Source organism: Vulpes vulpes, chromosome 1 (assembly GCF_048418805.1).
Source record: "Vulpes vulpes isolate BD-2025 chromosome 1, VulVul3, whole genome shotgun sequence".
NCBI lineage: Eukaryota > Metazoa > Chordata > Mammalia > Carnivora > Canidae > Vulpes > Vulpes vulpes.
The window spans coordinates 193,215,192-193,237,845 of NC_132780.1; the positions used below are offsets into that span (position 1 = coordinate 193,215,192).

Genomic DNA, 22,654 nt, shown 5'->3' on the forward strand with positions numbered 1-22,654 from the left:
GAAGCAGATTTGTGAAACCATTTCTATTTTGAGGATAAAATAAACTTCATTTACTTGTTGATATTTAACAATTTAAGATATAGAAAGCACCTGTAACAAAGCCCCTGTAACTACTGAATGTTATACAGAGTATGTTCTTGCAAACTACCCATGTTCGAAAGATTTCAAAACACCACTGTTTTTAGAATATGGTATAATTCTTATTAGACCTATCTCTTGCCTCACAATTCTGGAAATAAAACCAATTCCTTTTGCTTAAAAAAAAAAATCTTTGGAGCAAATGAAATAAACCTTCCATGGAGATTCCAAAGGAATGGTAATTTTTAAAACTATTTTTAAATATTTGTTAAAATGAAGTTTCAGTATACAAAAATAGAAAAAAAATGAAAGGCTTTGAGTAGGCTTTAGTGAGTCATAGGAAGAAAAGCAAATGCAGCTGCACTCTATAAGCTAAAAATCTGTATCTAGAACTTCAAATAAGTATTAAATCAGAAACAACTATCTGAATGGTTAACATCTAGTGCCCATTTAAAAAACCTACTCCAAAGCAGCTATTTTTAGAAAAGCATTCATTAAACTCTTCAAACCACAAACACAGATGAACACTTTTTGGTAACTAAAGGGCCTCAAAGGTGTTAAGCACACACACATACACACATAAAAATTCTGACTCCTTTAGAAGAATAAAGGGATAATTATAGAATACAACAGTATTGATGAAAAGCAGTTGGCAATATAGTGGTAATGAGCAAAATGACAAGAGAGAGAATGTGGGTATCTGAATCCTAATTCATTAGAATATAAGCACAGGGCAGCCCGGGTGGCTCAGCGATTTAGCGCTGCCTTCAGCCCAGGGCCTGATCCTGGAGACGGGATTGTGTCCCACATCAGGCTCCCGCATGGAGCCTGCTTCTCCTTCTGCCTGTGTCTCTGCCTCTCTCTCTTTCTCTCTCTCTTATGAATAAATAAACAAAATCTTAAAAAAAAAAAAAAAAGAATTTAAGCACAAAGATTTAAGTATGATAGCACTTCAAAATCTATGATCCGGGGCTCAGTGGTTGAGGATCTGCCTTTGGCTCAGGTTGTGATCCCAGAGTTACAGGATTGCATCCTGCCATCAAGCTCCCTGCAGAGAGCCTGCTTCTCCCTCTGCCTATGTCTCTGCTTCTCATAAATAAATAAATAACGTCTTCTAAAAAAAAAAAAACAAAAAAAACAAAAACAAACCTATGATCAATTTATCCTTATTAACTGGGCCCAGAAATAGCACAGACTAATGAGTATTCCTCATCCTTGAGTAATACACGGAACATTTTTAAAGGATAAAAATCCAGTCATCCATAATTGCCTTAAATGATTTGTATTTATTAAAATATTATTTAAATATGTATAAGTATAAAAATTACAAATACTGTATGGCTATAATTCTTATACAACTAAAATAAACGAAATTACAAATTGAGTACAAAACTTAATCAAATTGTCATTAATTTACTATGACAGATGATAGTACTTGACCAAAATTAAGTTGCAATTCCCAATATGAAAATGATTCTAATTGTCCTGATAGGTTCTTTGGAAAAAGGGAAGTCCACTGTAAAAATGTTATTTTCTCACCACTTTTCTCTATTCAAACTATAAGCTTTCATCCATGTACTGCTCTTACTGTGTCTCTACACTGGGCCCAGAAGATTCTCCTTTCACTCTTGACACCAGGAAAAGACTGGTGAGAGGCACAAGACAATCTTGCTAGGCTAAGAGCCTTGAATGGCTCTTGCTAGGGCTAAGGATTTGGGTGGGAGGAACTACAATTGACAAGGACTCCCTAAACTCACAAAGTATGGGAGGAACTCAGAGAAGGCTGGGTGAGTGTAGGTGGTAGTGGTTCAGTACCAGAAGCAAAGTGGACATGGTGATCCTCACAGGCAGTGAGGTAATATTAGATAATCTCAGGCTTTGATAGGCAGCAATCCCTGTCTATATTTAACCAATCAGACCCATGAATTCAAATTAACAGCCATCCCATTAAGATCTGTTTTGATTTAGGGATGCCTGGGTGGCTCAGCAGTTGGGCATCTGCCTTAGGCTCAGGGCATGATCCCAGGTCTGGGAATCTAGTCTCACATCAGGCTCCCTGCAAGGAGCCTGCTTTTCTCTCTGCCTAGGTCTCTGTCTCTGTCTCTCTCATGAATAAATAAATAAATAAATAAATAAATAAATAAATAAATATTTTTTAAAAATCTGTTTTGATTTAAAAAACTAAACACAAGCAAACAACTCCGTATCTAGTGAAAAGAGATCCATCTGAGACACTGCAGTGGAGTCATGGCCTCTAACTCAAATCCAAGAACCGCAGTTCTTGAATGAATTGGAGGTCAATTCCCTTATGGAAGATTTTTTTCTACCAAAGGATCTCTAGCCATTTATCTAGGTAACCATAAGCCAGTGAAAGGGAAAATACCCAATGCCCTTGAGGATTAATACCTACTGGCTCTGAGCTACATTAATTCTTAAGAATTAGGAAATAGCACTGGTCCACAGGACAGACCAACAACTTATGAGTCACGCAGAGACGTGGAGCTCTAACTTAGCCTCTTCTCACAGCAGTCATTGTGAAACCCAAACATCCTACTTTTCTTTTTTGTTAAAAAAAGGCCTGTATTTTAGTTTTATTATTGTTTCTATTTTATGTTTCTATTTCTTAATTATTTTGTCACACTTTGAATGTATGCTATTATATTTTTTCTGGAATAAGATACATTACAACAAAAGTACAAAACTAGTAAATGAAAATTTTAAAGCTGCCTAGAATGTTGCTTCCCTCCTTCATTTTTCTCAGTCCTATTCTTTTTTTAATAAATTTATTTTTTATTGGTGTTCAATTTGCCAACATATAGAATAACACCCAGTGCTCACCCCATCAAGTGCCCCTCTCAGTGCCCATCACCCAGTCACTCCCACCCGCTGCCCACATCCCTTTCTACCACCCTTAGTTTGTTTCCCAGAGTTAGGAGTCTCTCATGTTCTGTCTCCCTTTCTGATATTTCCCACTCATTTTTTCTTCATCCTACTTTTCTGATATTCCCACAAACTGACAGACTGTCACCATGGCTCCCTGGCTCAGAAGGAAGGAATAGTACAGTAAAAAGTACGAAGCAGAAGCTGAATGAATTCCATCTCCTTACCAAAATCACTGCATTTCTAGGGGAAATTTCTAAAATTTCTAAAGTGAGATGTTGATATGAGACAAAGGGGTAATAGGTTCCCTGTGGGGCACACCTTGCTTGAATAGCAGGTATACACACCGCCCTCCTCCCCCACAATTTTATTACTGTATAGACAAGCCAAAAGATGCCTCCACGTACAATAATGTTGTGTTGAACCTATAAGAAGCCCCAGTCGATATACCACAACTCCCCCACAGTTTTAGCAACTGAAATAATTATTTCCTTTTGAGTAAAAGCTCCTGGCTCACTACAAGACCAGTGGAAACTGAATAGAACAACATTATATGACCACGCAATCCAGTAGCTCATTAAGTATTACCGGACACATTTAATTCTAAATTCCAGCAGGCCAGGTACAAAACAGGTAGAGGCCCAAATGGGATCTGAAGGCACAATTATGTTGTGTGTCAGATCATTTACACTCCCTAAGAGTGTACTGTACCATGCTGCATGCCACCTACCCCTCAAGCTGTACCTATGGCTTCTTGAGGAGTACTCTGTGGCCCCTGAGCTCAGGATTAAAGGAGGTGTCCTGCCTAGAACCTAATTTTCCTTTGTCTCATAATATTCCACTTTCTTTTAAGGAAATTCCTTTCATTCTGTGAGATTTGAGTTGGTATGAAATATACTAGTTACCTGCTAACCGACCAAAGGAGTAACCAAAGACCCAGGCAGGGCTGCTCACAGTACACCATTTGCCAGTTAAGGAACTGACCTAAAATGTTATAAGATGAAAGAAAAGTCAAATTAATCCTCCCTCATAGGAATTTGAGCTTTGAGGACCCATATAAGGATAAAAGGCAGCCAGAGCCAAAACTTCCTAACAGTGCTATACTACAGGGAAATTGTCCTTAAATTTGTCCTTCTGACAACCCTTAGAGCTTTCCCAGTTTCCATTCTTCCTAAGGCCTGATTTTTTAACTTCCCCTGTGAAACTGTGATCTACCTAATGTCCTTCCAATAAATCTCTTATATTTGCTTAAGTAATCCAAAATCAATTTCTTTCTTTGCAGCCGAACAACACTGATATTGCTCTATTCTCTCTTTCTAAAATATCACACATACATCCCTATGGCTTCAAATCTTACCTTCCAACTCTAGCTCATGCCTACTTCCATTAGGAGCACTGGACCCATTCTAACTGCATTTTGGACACCTCCACATGCCACAAACACTTCAAGTTCAATAAGCTACAGAATTTCCCCCTAAACTCTGTATCTAAACATGCTTCTCCTCCTATGCCCTCTATCAATTAACGGTACCTCAGCATACTCAGTTACTCAGCTTACTTCAATTCTGTTCTCTTACTCTCAAAATTAATTAAGTCTTGTCAACTCCACTTTGCAAATGTACCTTAAATCCATTTTTTATAATTCATCTCCACCATCACTGCCCAAGTTCATGCCCCATCCTTATCATTCCTTTATCACCAAGAACGTCTTCTCAATTTTCAATATTAAAAAAAAAAAATGTTTTCGGGCAGCCTGGGTGGCTCAGGGGTTTAGTGCCGCCTTCAGCCCAAGGTGTGGTCCTGGAGACCCGGGATGGAGTCCCACGTCAGGTTCCTTACATGGAGCCTGGTTCTCCCTCAGCCTGTGTCTCTGCCTCTCTCTCCCTCTGTGTGTGTCTCTCATGAATAAATAAATAAAATCTTTAAAAAAAATGTTTTCAATATTTAACTCAAGTCATTTTATTGGGCATTCTCTTGATTCATTAGCTCCCTGCCTAGTGGACCCCTATATTTACTTTGTGTTTTCATTTTACTTGAAAACAATTTTTGTCCAACATGTATAACATTTTATTACACTTATTGTTTTAAGCATCTATTCCCCTTATTTGAATATAAATTTTGGTAAGGGGTGGGGGAGATGCAGTTCAGTGCCTTGTGTTCTTTGAATCCCCAGTACAAAGCACAGTACCTGGCCACTAGGGGACACACTTGACCAGCTACTGAAAGAAGAAATGAATGGAAGAATGAAACTGGACCCCTATCTTAACACCATTCACAAAAATTATCTTGAAGCAAATTAAAGACTTATATGTAAGACCTGAAACTACAGAAGAAAATAAGGGAAAATCTTCTTGACATTGACCTTAGCAATGATTTGTTGAATATGACACTAAAAACAAAGGCAACAAACAAATAAATAAGACTACATCAAACTAAAAGCTTCTGTATAGCAAAGGAAACTTTGCTTCCTTCACTTCACACCTGAGGATGACTTTTACCGAAAGACAAGAAATAACAAGTGTTGGCGAGGATGATGAAAAAAGGAAACTCTTGTGCACTGTTGGTGGCAATGTAAATTGGTACAGCCATTATGGAAAACAATATGGAGGGCCCTGAAAAAATAAAGAGTAGAACTGTCACATGATCCAGAAATCCCACTTCTAGGTATTTATCTGAAGGAAATGAAAACACTGTCTTGAAGTGATATCTACACCCCCATGTTTAGCATTATTCATGACAGCCAAGATACAGAAACAACTTAAGTGTTCATCAGTTGATAAATGATAATGAATGTGACATACAAATATAACACACACAAGAATATTATTCAGCCAAGAGAAAGGAAATCCTGCCATTTGCAAAAACATGGATGAACCCAGAGGATATTATGCTAAACAAAATAAGAGAAAAGATAAATACTGTATGATCTCATTTATATGTGGAATCTGAAAAAAAAAAATGGGGGCAGGGGGAAGGTCAAACTCAACCCATAGAAAAAAACAGTAGAATGACAGTTACCAGGTACTGGGAGCGGGGGGAATGGGTAAATACTGGTCAAAGGGTATAAGCTTTCAATTATAAGAAGTACTGAAGATCTAATGTATAGCATGGTGACTATAGTTAATAACACTTTATTGTATACTTGAAGTCTATTATGAGAGTAGATCACAAGCATTCTCACCACACACAAAGGTAACTATGTGAGGTGATCATTTCAAAATGTATACATATGTTAAATAATCGTGTTGTACACTTTCAATATATATTTGACAATTCACCTCAATAAAGGTGGGCGGGGGGGGGGGAATGAATAGATTATTAGCAACCTTCTGCCAGGTATTCCTGCCTCCAGTTTTTCTTTTCTGAAACCCAAAAACTTCACAGCTGCACAAGTCAGCTTTCAAAAGACAAATCAAGTCTCTTCCTACTTAACCTTGGTGGTCTCCACGGGCCTCATAATAAAATTAGATCTTAACACTACATAACAAAGCTCCTCAAAATCTAGCTACAACTTTTCCTTTCTCTTAAACAACTTTAATTCATAGCAGCTTTAGCCACAGTAGCCAAAAGCTAGCCAAAAGCTTCACTTAAGGTGAACAGATAAACAAATTGCATTATATCCATGCAAAGGAAAACCCTATGGTAATAAAAGTGACACATTTAATAACATTTACTAACAATAAAACTGTCCACTTCAAACGTACAGTAAAATGTTTTGCCAAATGTATATATCTGTGTAACTACTGCTACAATAAAGATAGGATACATTCCTAGTACCCTCAAGTTTCCCTTATTCCCCTTAATGGCACCAAGCAGACAACCAAACTGGATGCTTCCTGTCACTATAATTTTACCTATCCTAGATTTTTCATGTAAATGAAATCATATAGTATTCACTCCTTTGTATCTGGCTTCTTTCACTCAGCCATAGTGTTCTTGAGATCCATCCATGTTTTGGAATCAATCATTAATCCATTCACTTTTCTTTCTGAAGGATATTCCATTAACCTTAGACATCTGGATTGTTCCCAGTTTATGGTTACAGTAAATAAAACTGCTCTGAATAACTGTGTTAAAAAATCTCAGGATCCCTGAGTGGTTCAGTGGTTTAGCGCCTGCCTTGGGCTCAGGGCGTGATCCTGGGGTCCCGGGATTGAGTCCCACATCGGGCTCCCCACATGGAGCCTACTTTTCCCTCTGCCTGTGTCTCTGCCTCTCTCTCTCTCTCTCTCTGTCTCTAATGAATGGATAAATAAAATCTAAGAAAGAAAGAAAGAAAGAAAGAAAGAAAGAAAGAAAGAAAGAAAGAAAGAAAGAAAGAAAGAAAGAAAGAAAAGAAAGAGAGAGAGAGAGAAAGAAAAAGAAAAGAAAAACTCTGCACATTTGTTTCCATTTTTTATCATTTCAATACCCAGGAGTCGGATTGCTGGATTATAAGGTAAAGGATATGCTTAACTTTTTAAAAAATGACTAAACAGTTCTTCAAAGTGGTTGTACCATTTTATAGTCTCAGCAGTTTAGGTTAGCTCCAGCTAGCTGCTCCACATTCTCACCACATTTATTATCGTCAGACTCCCTAAAGTTAGCTTTGATCATTTGTATGCAGTGACATCTCATTCTGGTTTTACTTTGCATTTCCAGGTGACTAATGATGTTGAGAATGTATTCACGTACTAAGTGGCTAGGTAACTTCTTTTGTAAAATGTCCAAATCTTTTCCAATTATTGAACTGGTTGTCTTCTTGAGTTGTAAGACTCCTCTGTATGTTTTAGCCCTTTGTTAGACATGTACATATTTCCTCCCACTCTGTGGCTTTTCTTTTCTTTTAGATTTGAGAGACACAAGAGCAAGAGGGGCAGAGGGAGAGAACCTTCAAGCAGACTCCACACTGAGTGTGGAGCCCAAGGAGGGGCCGGATCCCACAGACCATGAGATCATGATATGAGCTGAAACCCGGCTGGACGCTCACCGACTAAGCCACCCAAGTGCCCCACTGCCATTTTATTTGCTTAATAGCATTCTTTAAAAGTGGTTTTAAATTTCTATGAACTCTAGTTTTTCTTTCAGAATTATTTTTCACACTTCATGCTTTCTAAAAATTCTCTGCTTACGTCAAAGTCACAATATTTTCCCTGTGTTTTCGTTTAGAATTTTCATAGTTTGGTTTTCATGTTTAGGTAGAAGATCCATTTCAAGGTCATTGTTCTTTATGGCATTAGGCTTCCCCCCAGCATTTGTTGAAAATACTATCCTTTCTCCACTGAACTGCCTTGCTACTAACTTTGCAATTTTTACCATTACACATATGGGTCCATTTCTAAACTGTATTCACTCATAGTGACATATATGCCTGTCTGCATACCAATCCCTCACAGTCTTGCTTATGTAGCTACCTAGGAAGTTTTGAAATCATCTAATGCTACCATTACAGGGTTATTTTTCAAAATTGTTTTAGCTATTGTGGATCCTTGCAATCATAGATTAACATTAGGATCAGCTTATCAATTTTGACAAAAAAATCATCTGCAGAAATTTTTATTGGGATTATGCTAAACCTATTGATGAATTTGGAAGAAACCGACATTTTAATAATATTAACACTTCCAATCCATAAGCAGGGTATATTTAGGTCATCTTTGATTTCCTCATCAGTGTTTTATACCTCTCAATGTTACAGACTGCATATATATTTTCCAACTGTTCATTGCTCATATAAGGAAATACAATTGGTTAGTATATTTTGACATTAAATGCTTTATGTTTTTGCTATGTTCACATATCAGTTCTAACAGCTTTTTTTGTAAATTCTTAGGGGTTTCCTAGCATGTCATGTTATTTACTAAAATAGACTTGCTTTTCTTTTCTTTTTTTTTATTTATTATTTATTTATTTTTATTTATGATAGTCACACACAGAGAGAGAGAGAGGCAGAGACACGGGCAGAGAGGGAGAAGCAGGTTCCATGCACTGGGAGCCCGGTGTGGGATTCGATCCCGGGTCTCCAGGATCGCGCCCTGGGCCAAAGGCAGGCGCTAAACCGCTGCACCACGCAGGGATCCCTTGCTTTTCTTTTCTAATGCAATATGTCTTTAATTTATTTTTCTTGACTGGCTAGAACTTTTGGTAAACTTTTGAACAGAAAGGGTAAGGAGAATATCCTTCTCTTGAATCCTGTCCTAGAAAGTATTTTTTCACTATTAAGAAAATTAGCCATATGGGGATCCCTTGGGTGGCTCAGAGGTTTAGCGCTGCCTTTGGCCCAGGGCTTGATCCTGGGGTCCCGGGATCCAGTCCTGCATTGGGCTCCCTGCATGGAGCCTGCTTCTCCCTCTGCCTGTGTCTCTGCCCCCCCCCCCCCTCTGTCTCTCATGAATAAATAAATAAAAATCTTTAAAAAAAAAAGAATATTAGCCATAATTTTTCATGGAGCCTCTATATCATATTGAAGAGTACTTATTTTTATGTCTTCAGTTCACTTACCTTTTCTTCTGAAGGGTCTACTATGCTGTTGAGCCAATCCAGGTAATTTTTCCTTTTATATGTTGGATTTTCAGTTACAGATATTACATTTGATATATTTTTTTCTACCACTTTTATCATTATTCATGTTTTCCTTTAAATACTTGAGCATATTTATAATAAGCCTTGTCTGCTGATTTCATCACCTTGTGTCTTAAAGATCTGTTTCTACTGTTTTTTCTCCTGGTATGTGTCATATTTTCCTGTTTCTTGAAATGTCCTGTAATTTTTAACTGGATGTTGGGTACTGTTATATTGTGTTGTTAAGTATTTGGATTTTATAGTCTTCCTTTTAAGAGTTTTGGTGTGCTCTGGCAGGCAGTTCAACTACTTTTCGGTTGGCTTGATCTTTTTAAAACTTCTGTTAAGCTTTGTTAGAGAAATTCTAGAGCAGGCTTCACTCTAAAGCTGGTTTATCCTTATTGCTAAGGCATAATTTTCAGGGGTCTCCACTGAGTGCCTGACTGTTCAACAAAGTCTTTTCAAAGTGTCCAGTTAGAACTCAAACGTCTCCCAGTTCTGGGAGAACTCAGAGAATTGTACAGCTTATAGCTCCTCAGCCTCATGGAGTTTCATACTATGCATTTGCTGCTTATACTTCAACAACAGACTCAGGTGGGCCCCTCATATTTCCGGAGGCTTTCTCTGTATACTTCCTCCTCTTCTCTATTCTGCCCCATAATTTCCAGTTGCCTCCATTTCCCCAAAATCTGATCTGTCTCAAACTCAACAATACCACCATCCTCTGCTCAAGTTCCCCCTCTCTGTGTCACTATCTGGAAAATACCTCCCAGCACAAAGCCAGAGTGATAGTTTTTACCTCAATCTTTTCCCTCACACAATCCTATACTGCCTTGTACTCCAAGGATACAATTGTTTCACATTTTTTACCCAGTTTTCTATTTGTTTCCAGTGGAAGGTAAAGTCTAGCATTGGTTACTCTGTCTTGGCAAAAGCAGACATATATGTGCAGACATATATGTTCAACCCATTCTTTTTGCCTCATCCCACCCCATGTTCAGCCCACACAAAAAACTACTACTTTCCTACCCCTGGGTAAGCAACTTCTTCTGTTTTATTTTCCTACCTTGGTCATGTCTTTTTTACCCAACATGACCTAACTCTTAGGTCACCTCATTTCTGGAAGTCTTCAATTTTCTGTAGAGATTTTTTTTTTTACCTGTATCTGTCTCTACAGCATATTGTTAACACATACTATAGAATTTTTCCCAAGGTACTCTCACTATTTGCACATCTCTCCACTAAAATTAATTACAATAATAATGAAAACTGCTAACATTTGGATACTTTCTATGTACCAGATACTATTCTAAGCACTTTACCTATATTTACCCATTTAATCTTCATATAACCCTAAGATACAGGTACTTTTATTATCCTTATTTTACGAATAGGGAAATTAAAGCACAAAGAAGTTAAGGAAATCTGAAATCACAGAGCTTGGTGTTGGTAGACAGGATATAAATCTAAACAGTCTGATTCCAGAGCTCATGCTCACTATACCGTCTCTGATGAATTCCTGAAGGGAAGCAACTGTGTCAGTATTCTTGTTTGTACATTCTATGCCAAGAGCACCTCAAATATTTGTGGAATGAATTAAAATTTTTAATTTTCTCCTAGTCATCCAAAAAAAGTCCTTCATAAGTAATGCAGGTTTTCAGTCAGTAATTACAGAACTGAATCTAGAAAGGGTCTTTTATAAACATGGAAGAGACTAAAATTAAATTTCTAATAATAATTTCAAAGATCTCTGAAGAATTTTAACATGCAGAAAAGACTAATAAGGTTTTATAGGTAGCCAAGTAACTGTAGTGAACTCAGTTGGGAACAAAAGTCTCTGCCAAAGAATCAACACCCCCTTAGAGAGAGATGAAATGTCATAATTTGTCTCAACTAAATGCATACTAAATTAATCCTATCTATCTAAATGTGCAGTAGAGATCAAGGCAAAAGTAAAAAGAGTATTTAAACAAAAATTTAATACTGAAAGCCAAACATGTCCACAGTAATTAATGAAAACAAATCAGGCCATATTGTTCAATGAAATCAACTATGTTTAAACAAATTTTAACTAATTCTACATGAAAAAAAAGTATGTCATTACTTTAGAAACAATTAAGTGTTCTCCATATGATTATTAAAAGCATTTAAGGAACGCCTGGATGGCTCAGTGGTTGAGCATCTGCCTTTGGCTCAGGGCGTGATCCCAGGATCCAGGCCCGAGTCCCACATCGGGCTCCCTGCATGGAGCCTGCTTCTCTCTGTGTGTGTCTCTCATGAATTAAAAAAAATAAAGTCTTAAATAAATAAAAAAAAAAATTGAAGTTCTTGAGAGAAGGCAGTATATAAAACTAAAAGTACTTAAAATAATACAGGTATCCCCTGCCTTTCAAAAGTTCATGTTGAGCCACTTTGCTTCACAAAAGACATACATTAGTACATTCTCACTAACCCAAAGAAATAAAAAGAGGATTTTCACTTTTATGAAAAAAGGTAAAAAGCAAAACTAGCATTCAATGCTTGTTTTGCAGTGAGCCATTACAGAGGCAGTGTAAGAGTGAGCAGTGAGAGTGGCCCTGCCAAGCTCCTTCCCTGGGAACTACAAGCAGCATCAGGCTACTGTAGCTTTGAACAGTGTCTGTGAGCATCTGTGTTTTATCTTGATTTATTTTGTGCATTTGCTAGCAAGATGTGTCCTAAGGTATCACAAAAGCCTAAGGGAGATTATTTTTAGAGTCTGAGAATATTCAAAAAATTTTCCATATAAATTAATGGTAATTGCTTCCTTTGCTTTATGCCATTTTGGCTTAAGGTAGGTTTCATAGGAATGCTCTACGTTCAGATAGTAGGGGAGATCTGTAATGATTTATACTGAAATTTAAGTGATTAAAAATAAAAATACATATATACTGCACAAGTAGATAATTACATTTAATCAGCAAGATAATAATGAACCATAGTGTACAAATTGTGAGGAAGTGAGAGTTGATGCACTCTTGCTACTTTCAGCCTCCACCACATTACCAATCTACATCATATACCTGGGCTTCTACTCCATCCTACAGCCCACTGTCCATCTTGGACAGGTCCACAATCCCTCATCCAAAATTCCTGAAACTAATTCAAAATTTTTCTGATTTTAGGAAGGTACATTTTACCCAGCACTCGAGCAGGATCTAGGGCAGCACCGGGTAATCAAACACATGAATATTTCTGCAGCAAAATGCATGAATATTCACATTAAATGGAATAAAGAAAGACTATAAATAATCTCACATCAGTTCAGGTCAGATTTATGAGCCTGAAAAAACATTCTGTTTTCTGAGCTTTTAGGATTTTTAAATAGTAGGAAAAGGACTATAGATTTGTGTTACCACATTGCATCCAATCTGCTCAGTCCCTGCTGGAGAAATGACAATGGCTCCCTTATCTGCCATATTCAAATACAACACTAATTTCTATACCAGTCTAGAAATGGCAACACCTTTGGAAATTACTTATTCACACTCCTTACCTCAAAGCCCAGAAAAGATGGAATAACTTGCTTAGGGTCATACTGTTTCCCACTGACAGAGATGAAACTAGAACATGCAGGTCTCCTATCTCCCAGGCCTACTGCTTGTTTGTTGGTTCATTCACTCATTTGATCGCTCTCTCAATTCAAAGTGATTCTTTTTAGCTTTTTTATGATAGTGAAATAATTATAGACTCACAGAAAGTTACAAAAATAGAATAGGGTCCTACGTATCTTCCTCTGGCTTTCCTTAGTATATAGCTGTAATACAGTATGAGAACCAAAATTAACATTGGTACATTAGTTAGTGTTAACAAAACTACAGAACTAGGGCACCTGAGTGGCTCAGTCAGTTAAATGTCCACCTCTTGGTTTTGGCTCAGGTAGTAATCTCATGGATCAAGCCCCATGTTAGACTCTGCACTTGGGTGGGGGTGGGGGGGGTTCTGCTTAGATTCTCTCCCTCTGACCCTCCCCCTGTTCACTCTCTAATAAATGTTAAAAACCTTTAAAAAACTAGGGACTCCTGGGTGGCTCAGCGGTAGAGTGCCTGCCTTTGGCTCAAGGTGTGATCCCAGAGTCCCGCATCATCGGGCTTCCTGCATGGAGCCTACTTTTCCACTTGCCTGTGTCTCTGCCTCTCTCTCTTGAATAAGCTTGAATCTCTGTCTCTCTCTCTTGAATAAATACATAAAATCTTTAAAAAAAAAAAAAAAAACAACCTTAAAAAAATTATAGACCTTATTCCATTTTCAGCATTTTTCTTAACCTGTGTTCATTTGTGTATATGAGTGTACTGTTCTAAGCACCTACACCCAAATACAGATTCACAAAACCACTATCAGAATCAAGATACCGAAATGTTCCATCACCACAAAATACGTCTTTGTATTTACACCCTCTGCTCCCCACACTGTCCTTGACTCTAGCAAGCACTAACCTGTTCTCTAACTCCATAGTTTTGTCATTTTGAGAATGTTGTATAAATGGAATCATACAGTTTTGTAGGGGCCCAGGGCAGGCTGTCCCGCGACTGGCGACTTTGGCATGAACATCATTTTGAGTTCAAAGCAATCAAACCAGCAGATCAAGGAAAAGCTCTTTATCTCCCCTCTCAACTGTGAGCACATACCAGGAAGAGAGCTATTAACAAAGATTCCTCTTTACCTAAGAAATTTATTTGAATAACACATTTGTTTCCCAAACATCTCCTTTCACCTTCCTCTAAAGGTCTTCCTCCTCTTTGTAATACCCAGATTCCACCCCTCTCCTTAGCTCATATAACCATCTCCTTGCTTCATTATCTTTGGAATTTCAAGTCCTTATGGATTACCCATGCATATGATATTAAATTTTATTTTCTCCTGTTAATCTGCCTCACATCATTTTGATTCTTAGTCCAGCTAGAATGACCTTGAAAGGTAGAATAAAGTCTTCCTTTCCAACAATATATAAACTTCTGAGATTGACTTTTTCTTTGTGGTAAAATTCACATAAAAATTACCATCTTGGGGATCCCTGGGTGGCTCAGCAGTTTAGCACCTGCCTTTGGCCCAGGATATGATCCTGGAGTCCCGGGATCGAGTCCCATGTTAGGCTCCCTGCGTGGAGCCTGCTTCTCCCTCTGCCTGTGTCTCTGCCTCGTTCTCTCTGTCTCTCTCATGAATAAATAAATAAAATCTTAAAAAAAAATTACCATCTTAATTACCCATTTTTAAGTGTACAGTTCAGTATATTCACAATGCTGTGCAGCTGAGCTCCAGAACTTTTTCATCTTGCAAAACTGAAGCTCTATGCCCATTAAATGACAACTTCCCATTCTCCCCTCCTTCCAGCCCCTGGCAACCACCATTTTACTTACTTTCTCTATCTAGATACCTCATATCAATGGAATCATACAGTATTTGTCTTTTTTGTGACTGGCTTATTTCACTTAACATAACATCCTTAAGGTCCACCATGTTGCAACATGTGCCAGAATTTCTTTTTTAAGGCTGAATAATATTCCATTATATGTACCTAACATTTTGTTTTTCTATTCACCTACTGATGGACATCTGGGTTGCTTCCATGTCTAAGCTATTTTGAATAATGCTGCTATGAACATAGGTGAACAGATGTCTCTTTGAGACCTTGCTTTCAATTTTTTTGTATGTATATACCCAGAAGTGAAATTGTTGGATCATCTGGTAATTCTTTTCATTTTTCTAAGGAACCACCATACTACAGTCTGTAGTGGCTTTTTACATTCCCACCAGTAGTGTGGATTGACTTATTCCATTCAGCACAATTTTTTTCTAGATTCATTCAAATTGTTATATGAATAAACAGTTTGTTTTCATTGTTGAGCAAGATTTCATTGCATGGCTGCAACACTGTTCAACAATTCATCATTGAATGACATTTGGGTTATTTCCAGTTTTTGGTTATTACATATAAAGTTGCTATAAACATTTGTGTATAGGTTTTGACATAAGTTTTTACTTCTCTGGAATAAATTCTCTGGAGTGTGATTGTAGGGTTGTATGGCAAGTGTATGTTTAATTTTATAAGAAACTGTCAAGCTGTTTCTCAGTGTGGCTGTACCATTTTTACATCACCATCAGCAATGTTAAAAGAAATCTAGTTTCATTTCTCTACATCTTCACAAGGACTTCAGATTGTCAGTATTTTACATTTTAGCCTGATAGGTATGTAGCAGTTATCATGGTTTAAATTTGCATTCTTCTAATGGCCAGTGTTACACATGCTTACCTGGCTAATGTTACACATGCTTACCTGCCACCTTTTCATACACTTACTTGTCATCTTTACAGGCTCTTTTTGCTCATTTTCTAATTGTATTCTTTATTTCTTACCACTGAGTTTAGAGTTCTTTACATATTCTGCACACAAGTCCTTCAGATAATAGATTTACAAATATTTTCTCCTAATTTCTGGCTAATTTAAAAAAAAGATTTAATTTATTTATTCATGAGAGACACAGAGAGAGGCAGAGACATAGGCACAGGGAGAAGCAGGCTCCTCACAGGGAGCCTGATATGGGACTTGACCCCAGGACCCCAGGATCACGACCTGAGCTAAAGGCAGACGGCTCAACCGCTGAGCCACCCAGGCACCCTGTGGCTAATTTTTTGTTCTATTAACATTCTATTTCATTCTTTAACGGAGCAAAGGCTTTAATTTTGATGAAGTAAAATCCCTGATTTTTTTCTCTTATGAAATGGGGTTTTGGTGTTATGTCTAGTAATTGTTTACCTAGCCCCAGATCCTGGAGGTGTTTTCCTATGTTTTCTTCTAAAAGTTATGTAGTTTTATATTTCACATTTAAATTCATGTTATATTGGGGTGTCTGGGTGGCTCAGGTGGTTAAGCATGTGACATCAGCTCAGGTCATACATAATTCCAGAGGTCAGGGATTGAGCCCCACATCAGGCTCAGCTGGGAGTCTGCTTCTCCTTCTCCCTCTGCCTACTGCTCCCCCTGCTTGTGTTCTGTCAAATAAATAAACGTTTTTAAAATTTATTTTATATTGTTCTCACAGGTATCCATTTTCCTTCTTTTTTTTTTTTTTTTTTAAGATGTGAGATTTAGGTCAGGGTTCATTTTTTTTTTTGCCAATGATATCCAATCATTCCAGAACCTTGCTGAAAAGACTATTGTCCCTCCATTGAACTGCTTTTGCACCTTTTTCAAAAATCAATTGGGCATATTTGTGTTGATCTATTTCTGGGTTCTCTATTCAGTCCATCAATCTGTCTATTCCTCTGCCAATACCACACTGTCTTGATTAATAAAATTATATCTAAGACTTAACATTAGGTAGAATGATTCCTCCTATTTTTTTTTCCTAACATTGTTTTAGCTATTCTTGTTCCTTTCTTGCTGCTCATTTTACTTTAGTGCATTTGCTTTTCAGGTCCTCCCTACACTCAGTAGAAACAGGAGAACCTGGGGAAGAAAGGAGAAAAAATGGATCACAAACGAAACAATAAAATATTACCCATGTAATATCTATCCACCTATCCTAAGGACATCTCAATTTCTTCATTAATGATTCTCTTCTGTTCCAGGCCACTTCAGTATCTCTAAATGAAATAGCTAATATACTGCCACTACTCATTAGCCACAAGTCATTTACTTCCTTCTGTTGTAAACATACTTGTGTCCAACACAATGTCTATTTATCAGGGAACATGATCCATGTTTTAGGCTTCTTTATATTTCACCATAAGCTTCAAGGCATTGAGCTAATTAATTGAGGATTTTAAAAATCTAATTGGAACTTACAATATAAAGATCCTAGGAAACCTAGAACAGGGTAAAAATTAGCTAACGGCTACACTGTTCCTAGTAATCAGATCATTAGTTCACCAAATCTCAAGATTTTAAATTTAAACTTTTTTCAAAGATTTATTTATTTATTTGAGAGAGAGAGAAAGCTTGCCCACAAAAGTGGGAGGGACAGAGAGAGAGGGCGAATCTGAAGCAGACTCTGGGTGGAGCCAATTCGAGGCTCAATCTCAGGACCCTGTGATCACCACCTAAGCCCAAATCAAGAGTCTGGGGCTTAAGTGACTACACTGCCCAGGCACCCCAAGATTTTAAATCTAATCTCACTTCTGAATCTGTTAGAGTCCACTTCTAGGCTCTTTCTCCTTTTCTTGATGAGATGGCTTAGGTAAAGAAAGAGAAGGTAGTGAATAATAAATTACGGTGATTTCTTTTTTTCCCCCCTGCTGTTTGCCAAAAATGCTACCCTTCACCTAAATTTTAGGGCATTTAGACATGATTCATCTCTAACTTACCATGTAGGTTTAAACAAAATGTAAAATGACCCTCAGGGTTAAAATATTGATTTAAGTAAGTAATAGAAACTCAAAATATAAAATGAAACTGTAAAAGAATTTACCAAGTCCAGTATCTTATATCTAACTAAATCAACTACAAGGAGTCTTTATGTCCTTGGTTAACATACTGACAGCATCTTCCTCTTAATTATCAATGCTTTGCTAATAAGATGTCAACAAAGTAAGGTGTGCATCATCAGAGAAAATATAGTGCTTGATCCATGTTTTTAGCTGTCATTTACAATAATCATGGTCGGCCTACCCTATGGATCAACTGCCTGCTCCACTGCTATATAAGAGGTAAATATAGGACTTCCTCCCCCAAAGTTTTTTGTTCACTGACCGCCTATGAGTTTAGACTGTTTAAATAATTTGTCATACACTATCAAAGTATAATAAAACTACATGCACAATATTAGCTCTTTCTTTTCTCACACAATAAAGCAATTCATATATGTTACCATAACATTTTTGCTGTTTTGTTCCTCTCCACTTCTTTCACTGTAGTATGGTACTGGGTAGGTGGGTCAGGTTACAACCAGGAAAGTTTTAGAGCCATTATTCTTACAAGCTTTCATCTAGTATATCTCTGGCAGCTTCAGAAGGGATCTTCTCCAACACCCCACCTGATTTTCTGGCAACTAAGTAGATGAATTACAATCCTTAGAATATAACACATTAATAAGGCCTTTTCCAGCTCTGCCCTTTCCACTTCAGTGTTTTATTACAAAGACTATAATATGTGCAATGCAATGTACTACTACAAACTCTACCACTAACACTACAATTCCCACCACACACAGTGAACCCCGCTATGTGATTAGCAAAAACTAAGAAACTTCGGGGTTCTAGCACTGTGAGAACATGGTGTAACCTGAACTCAGACACTGCTAGTGAGAATATCAGCTGGTACAATCACTTTGGAAAACAATTTGCTATTATTTACTAAAACTGAACATGTGCATACACTCTTGCATCTATTCTCTCAAGACAAGTACACCTGGAAACTTGTAAGCACGTTTACAACATTTTTTCATAACACAAAAATGCAAACCACCTAAATGCGGATTGAAAGATGACTACAGCATAGTCACATGATAGGATTTCATACAGCAGTGAAAAACTAATAAAGTACAATTAAACACAACATATATAAGTCTTAGGAACAATTGCAAATAAAAAAGTAAGCATAGCAGACTGCAAGCAACAAGCTACCATATTTGTAAATTTCAAAAGTGAGCAGGTTTTAACATGTTATTATTTAGAGAAACACCAATATTTTTAAAAAGGAAAAATAAACACAGAATCCAGTACACAGGGAGTCAGGGACATGGACTGGGGAGTACAGATAATTTCAAAAGGATTGGTAGTTATAGTTTTTAAATTGGATAGTAAGCTCATTCATTACTAAGCTTTAAAACATTTAAGTACGTGTCTGTGTGTGTATTGACTGTATATCATCTAAAAATCTACAGAGAATTAATATTCCAGCTACAGGACAAGTTTAGCCCACTCATAAGATGACATTTCTGATCCTGGAAACAATGCCAACAAGTAAAATCACTTTATTATTGCTATTTGGTAACTTCTGTAGTAACAAAGAAATGACAGTTGTGTCATAAAAAATTATCGCAAGGGTGTGAGCAAGGGAAGTGGGAGTAGCTATAAAAGGGCAATGGAGGGGATGCTGTAGTGATAGAAATGTTCTGCATCTTGACCATATCAATGTCAATAATCTACCTGTGATACTGTACCATAGTTGTGCAAGACGTTACCATAGGGAGAAACTGGGTAAAGGGTACATTGGAGGGCAGCTCCGGTGGCTTAGCAGTTTAGCGCCGCCTTCAGCCCAGGGTGTGATCCTGGGGCCCCGGGATTGAGTCCTGCGTCCGGCTCCCTGCATAGAGCCTGCTTCTCCCTCTGCTTGTGTCTCTGCCTCTCTCTGTGCCTCTCATGAATAAATAAATAAAATCTTAAAAAAAAAAAAAGGGTACACTTGATCTCTGTATTATTTCTTCCAACACTACGTGAATCTACAATACCTCAAAATAAAAGTTTAATTAAAAAAAAAAACAGGTGGGGTGCCTGGGTGGCTCAGTTGGTTTAGCATCTGCCTTCAGCTCGGGTCATGATCTCAGGGTCCTGGGATCAAGCCCCATGTGGGGCTCCCTGCTCAGTGGGGAGTCTGCTTCTCCCTCTCCCTCTGCCCTTCCCCCAGGCTCATGCTCACTTGCATGCTCTCTTTCAAATAAATAAATAAATAAAATCTTTAAAAAAGAAAACATGAAAAAAAAAAAAGATAATTTTTATCTAGGGTGTCTTTACCTTGGTACATTAATTCTTCATTGTAGGGGCTGTGCTGGGCATAATAGGGTGTCTACAGCATCCCTGGTCTCTACCTACTAAATACCAGGGCATGCCCCAGTTATGACATCTCCATATACTACCAAATGTTCCCTAAGGGGCAAAATTGCCCCATCTGAGAACTACAGCTCTATTTACAAAATCAAAGAAGAGCTGTGGAAGCGTTCCCAGTTTAAGGAGACAAAAGAGACATGACAACTAACAGTAATATGTGATCCTAGCCTAGATCCTGTACTAGAAAGAATACTATAAAGAACATTTCTGGGTCAATTAAGAAATCAGGAATATCAATAGTAGATTAATAAAAGTATTGTAGCAATATTAAATGTGCTTAAATTGATTACTATAAAGAATATTGCTATGCTGGGGCACCTGAGTGGCTCAGTGGTTGAGCATCTGCCTTTGGCCCAGGGCATGATCCTGGGGTCCTGGGATTGAGTCCCCGCATGAGGCTCCCCGCTGGGAGCCTGCTTCTCCCTCTCCCTGTGTCTCTGCCTCCCTCTCCGTGTCTCTCATGAATAAATAAAATCTTAAAAAAAAAAAAAAAAAAAGAATATTCCTATGCTTAGGAAATACATGATGTATCTAGGCATAAAGGACCATGATGTATGTAACCTACTCTCAAATGATTCATTAAAAATGTACTTTACATGTATATGTAAATTGTATGTATATATGTATAGGATAGGAGAATGTGTAGGTATATATGTATATATATGTATAGGATACTTATAGGATAGGCGAATCAATCAGGAGTGTTACTACTTTTATTCTTGCAACTTTTCAGTATGCTTGAAATCATTTACAAACAAAAAGGAGTTTTGCTTGTTTGTTTTTACTGGAAGCATACATTGTGGTCTTGAAATCCTAATGGCAAGTTTCACAGAAGTCCAGCATAAAGTCATAAAAATCCCAAGAAGGATAGCGACCGACCTGCCTTAAGCCTGGGATACTCGTTGTAAAGAACTGCCTACCTTCGGCATTACCTCCCCCACGCCATTCTTTCTGGAGGAGACCCCTGGAACAGTGCGGAACAGAAAAATCAGTCTTTTTAAAAGACTATTTCTAGGGGCAGCCCGGGTGGCTCGGCCCAGGGCGTGATCCTGGAGTCCCAGGATCGAGTCCCACGTCGGGCTCCCTGCATGGAGCCTGCTTCTCCCTCTCCCTCTGCCTGTGTCTCTCATGAATAAATAAATAAAATCTTTAAAAAAAAAAACAAAAAAGCGACTCAAACCCACATCCCTGCTCGATTTCTCTACAATTCACCGAGGCATCTTTGCTCCTGATTAATGAAGGAGCAGAAACGCGAAAAAGAAGTACAGGTGTCTCTCGAAAGAAAACCACTTATCCGCTCGGCTGAGCAGGGGGAGGAGGATAGTTAAGGTAAGTGGAATCGAGGGGAGACCACATCGAATGTCTAGGAGAGCGAAGGAAAGGGTGGGGGGGGGGAAAAGGATCAAAAGAAGTAAGCAGGGAGCCCGTCTGAGCGAGGCGGGCAGTGAGCGTGAGCCAGGAAGCAGGCCTCGGGGGGTGCGAGTGCGTCGGGGGCAGAGGTAGCTCACCTGGCCGTGGTAAGCAGAGGGTGCTGGGTCCCCACCAGCTTCCGCACCTGCATAGCGATGTTGCTGAGCTCGTCGCTCAGCAGGCAGCGGAGGCTCATGAAGGACGTGGGGTAGCCCACAATCTTCTCCGCCTCTGACACCACTTGGTTCCAGTGGGCCGGGGACCTAGACGGCCGCTCACGCCCGGAGCCCACCGAGGAGACGGGACCGAGGGACGGGAACCGCCACAAGCGACGCGGGGGACCCGACGCCCCAAGATAACCGGGCAAGCGCAACAGCAGCTTCCGAAGGCTCATAGTTTGAGTCTGGGAGTGTCAGGGACTTGAGGGGGGCGGAGTGGGGGGACGGGGAGGTGTCCGGAGGTGGCGCGGGGAAGAAACCAGGGGCAGAGGAGGAACCTTGCAGGAACTAGCAGGAAGCGGCAACTCCTGAGCCTCCCGTGAGTTCCGGGAACCGTGACCAGAAGCGAACGTTCGCGGCAGCTTCCAGCGCTTCGGGCTACACAAACAGTCTGAACTCAGCACTGCCCCCCGGCCATCTGAGTACCAAAAAAAAAAAAAAAAAAAAAAAAAACCCACAGCTGCCTCCTAAATGGGGGGCGCCATATTGGCGAGGCGGAATACGGTCTGTCGTAAAGACAGAGGCGGGCAGTTCAAGAGAGAAGAATGTTCCTCGCTTTACGGCGCGGTCGTGAGCGCTCCGAAAGGGGCGGGGCTTCGGAGAACTCCGGAAGGCGAAGGGGGTGTAGGGCGAGAGCTTAAGCTCCTCCCACTCCGCTCTGCACCCGAAATCGGGAAGACGTGGGGTTCCCGGGAGTGGGGTCGCGTGGGGGTGCGGAGGCGCTGCGGAGTGGTGCTTGGGCCGCG

General features: G+C 38.9%; 1 protein-coding gene across 1 annotated transcript in view; it reads right to left on the reverse strand.

Annotated features, from left to right (window-relative positions):
* Positions 1-22,425, reverse strand: part of PDSS2 (decaprenyl diphosphate synthase subunit 2) — a 253,935-nt gene extending 231,510 nt beyond the window's left edge. The window contains exon 1 of the mRNA XM_026005773.2: positions 21,789-22,425. Coding sequence (XP_025861558.1) covers positions 21,789-22,084 — 296 coding nt within the window. The 5' untranslated portion in view covers positions 22,085-22,425. The remainder of the gene's footprint in view (positions 1-21,788) is intronic.
* Between the last annotated feature and the right edge of the window lie 229 nt (positions 22,426-22,654).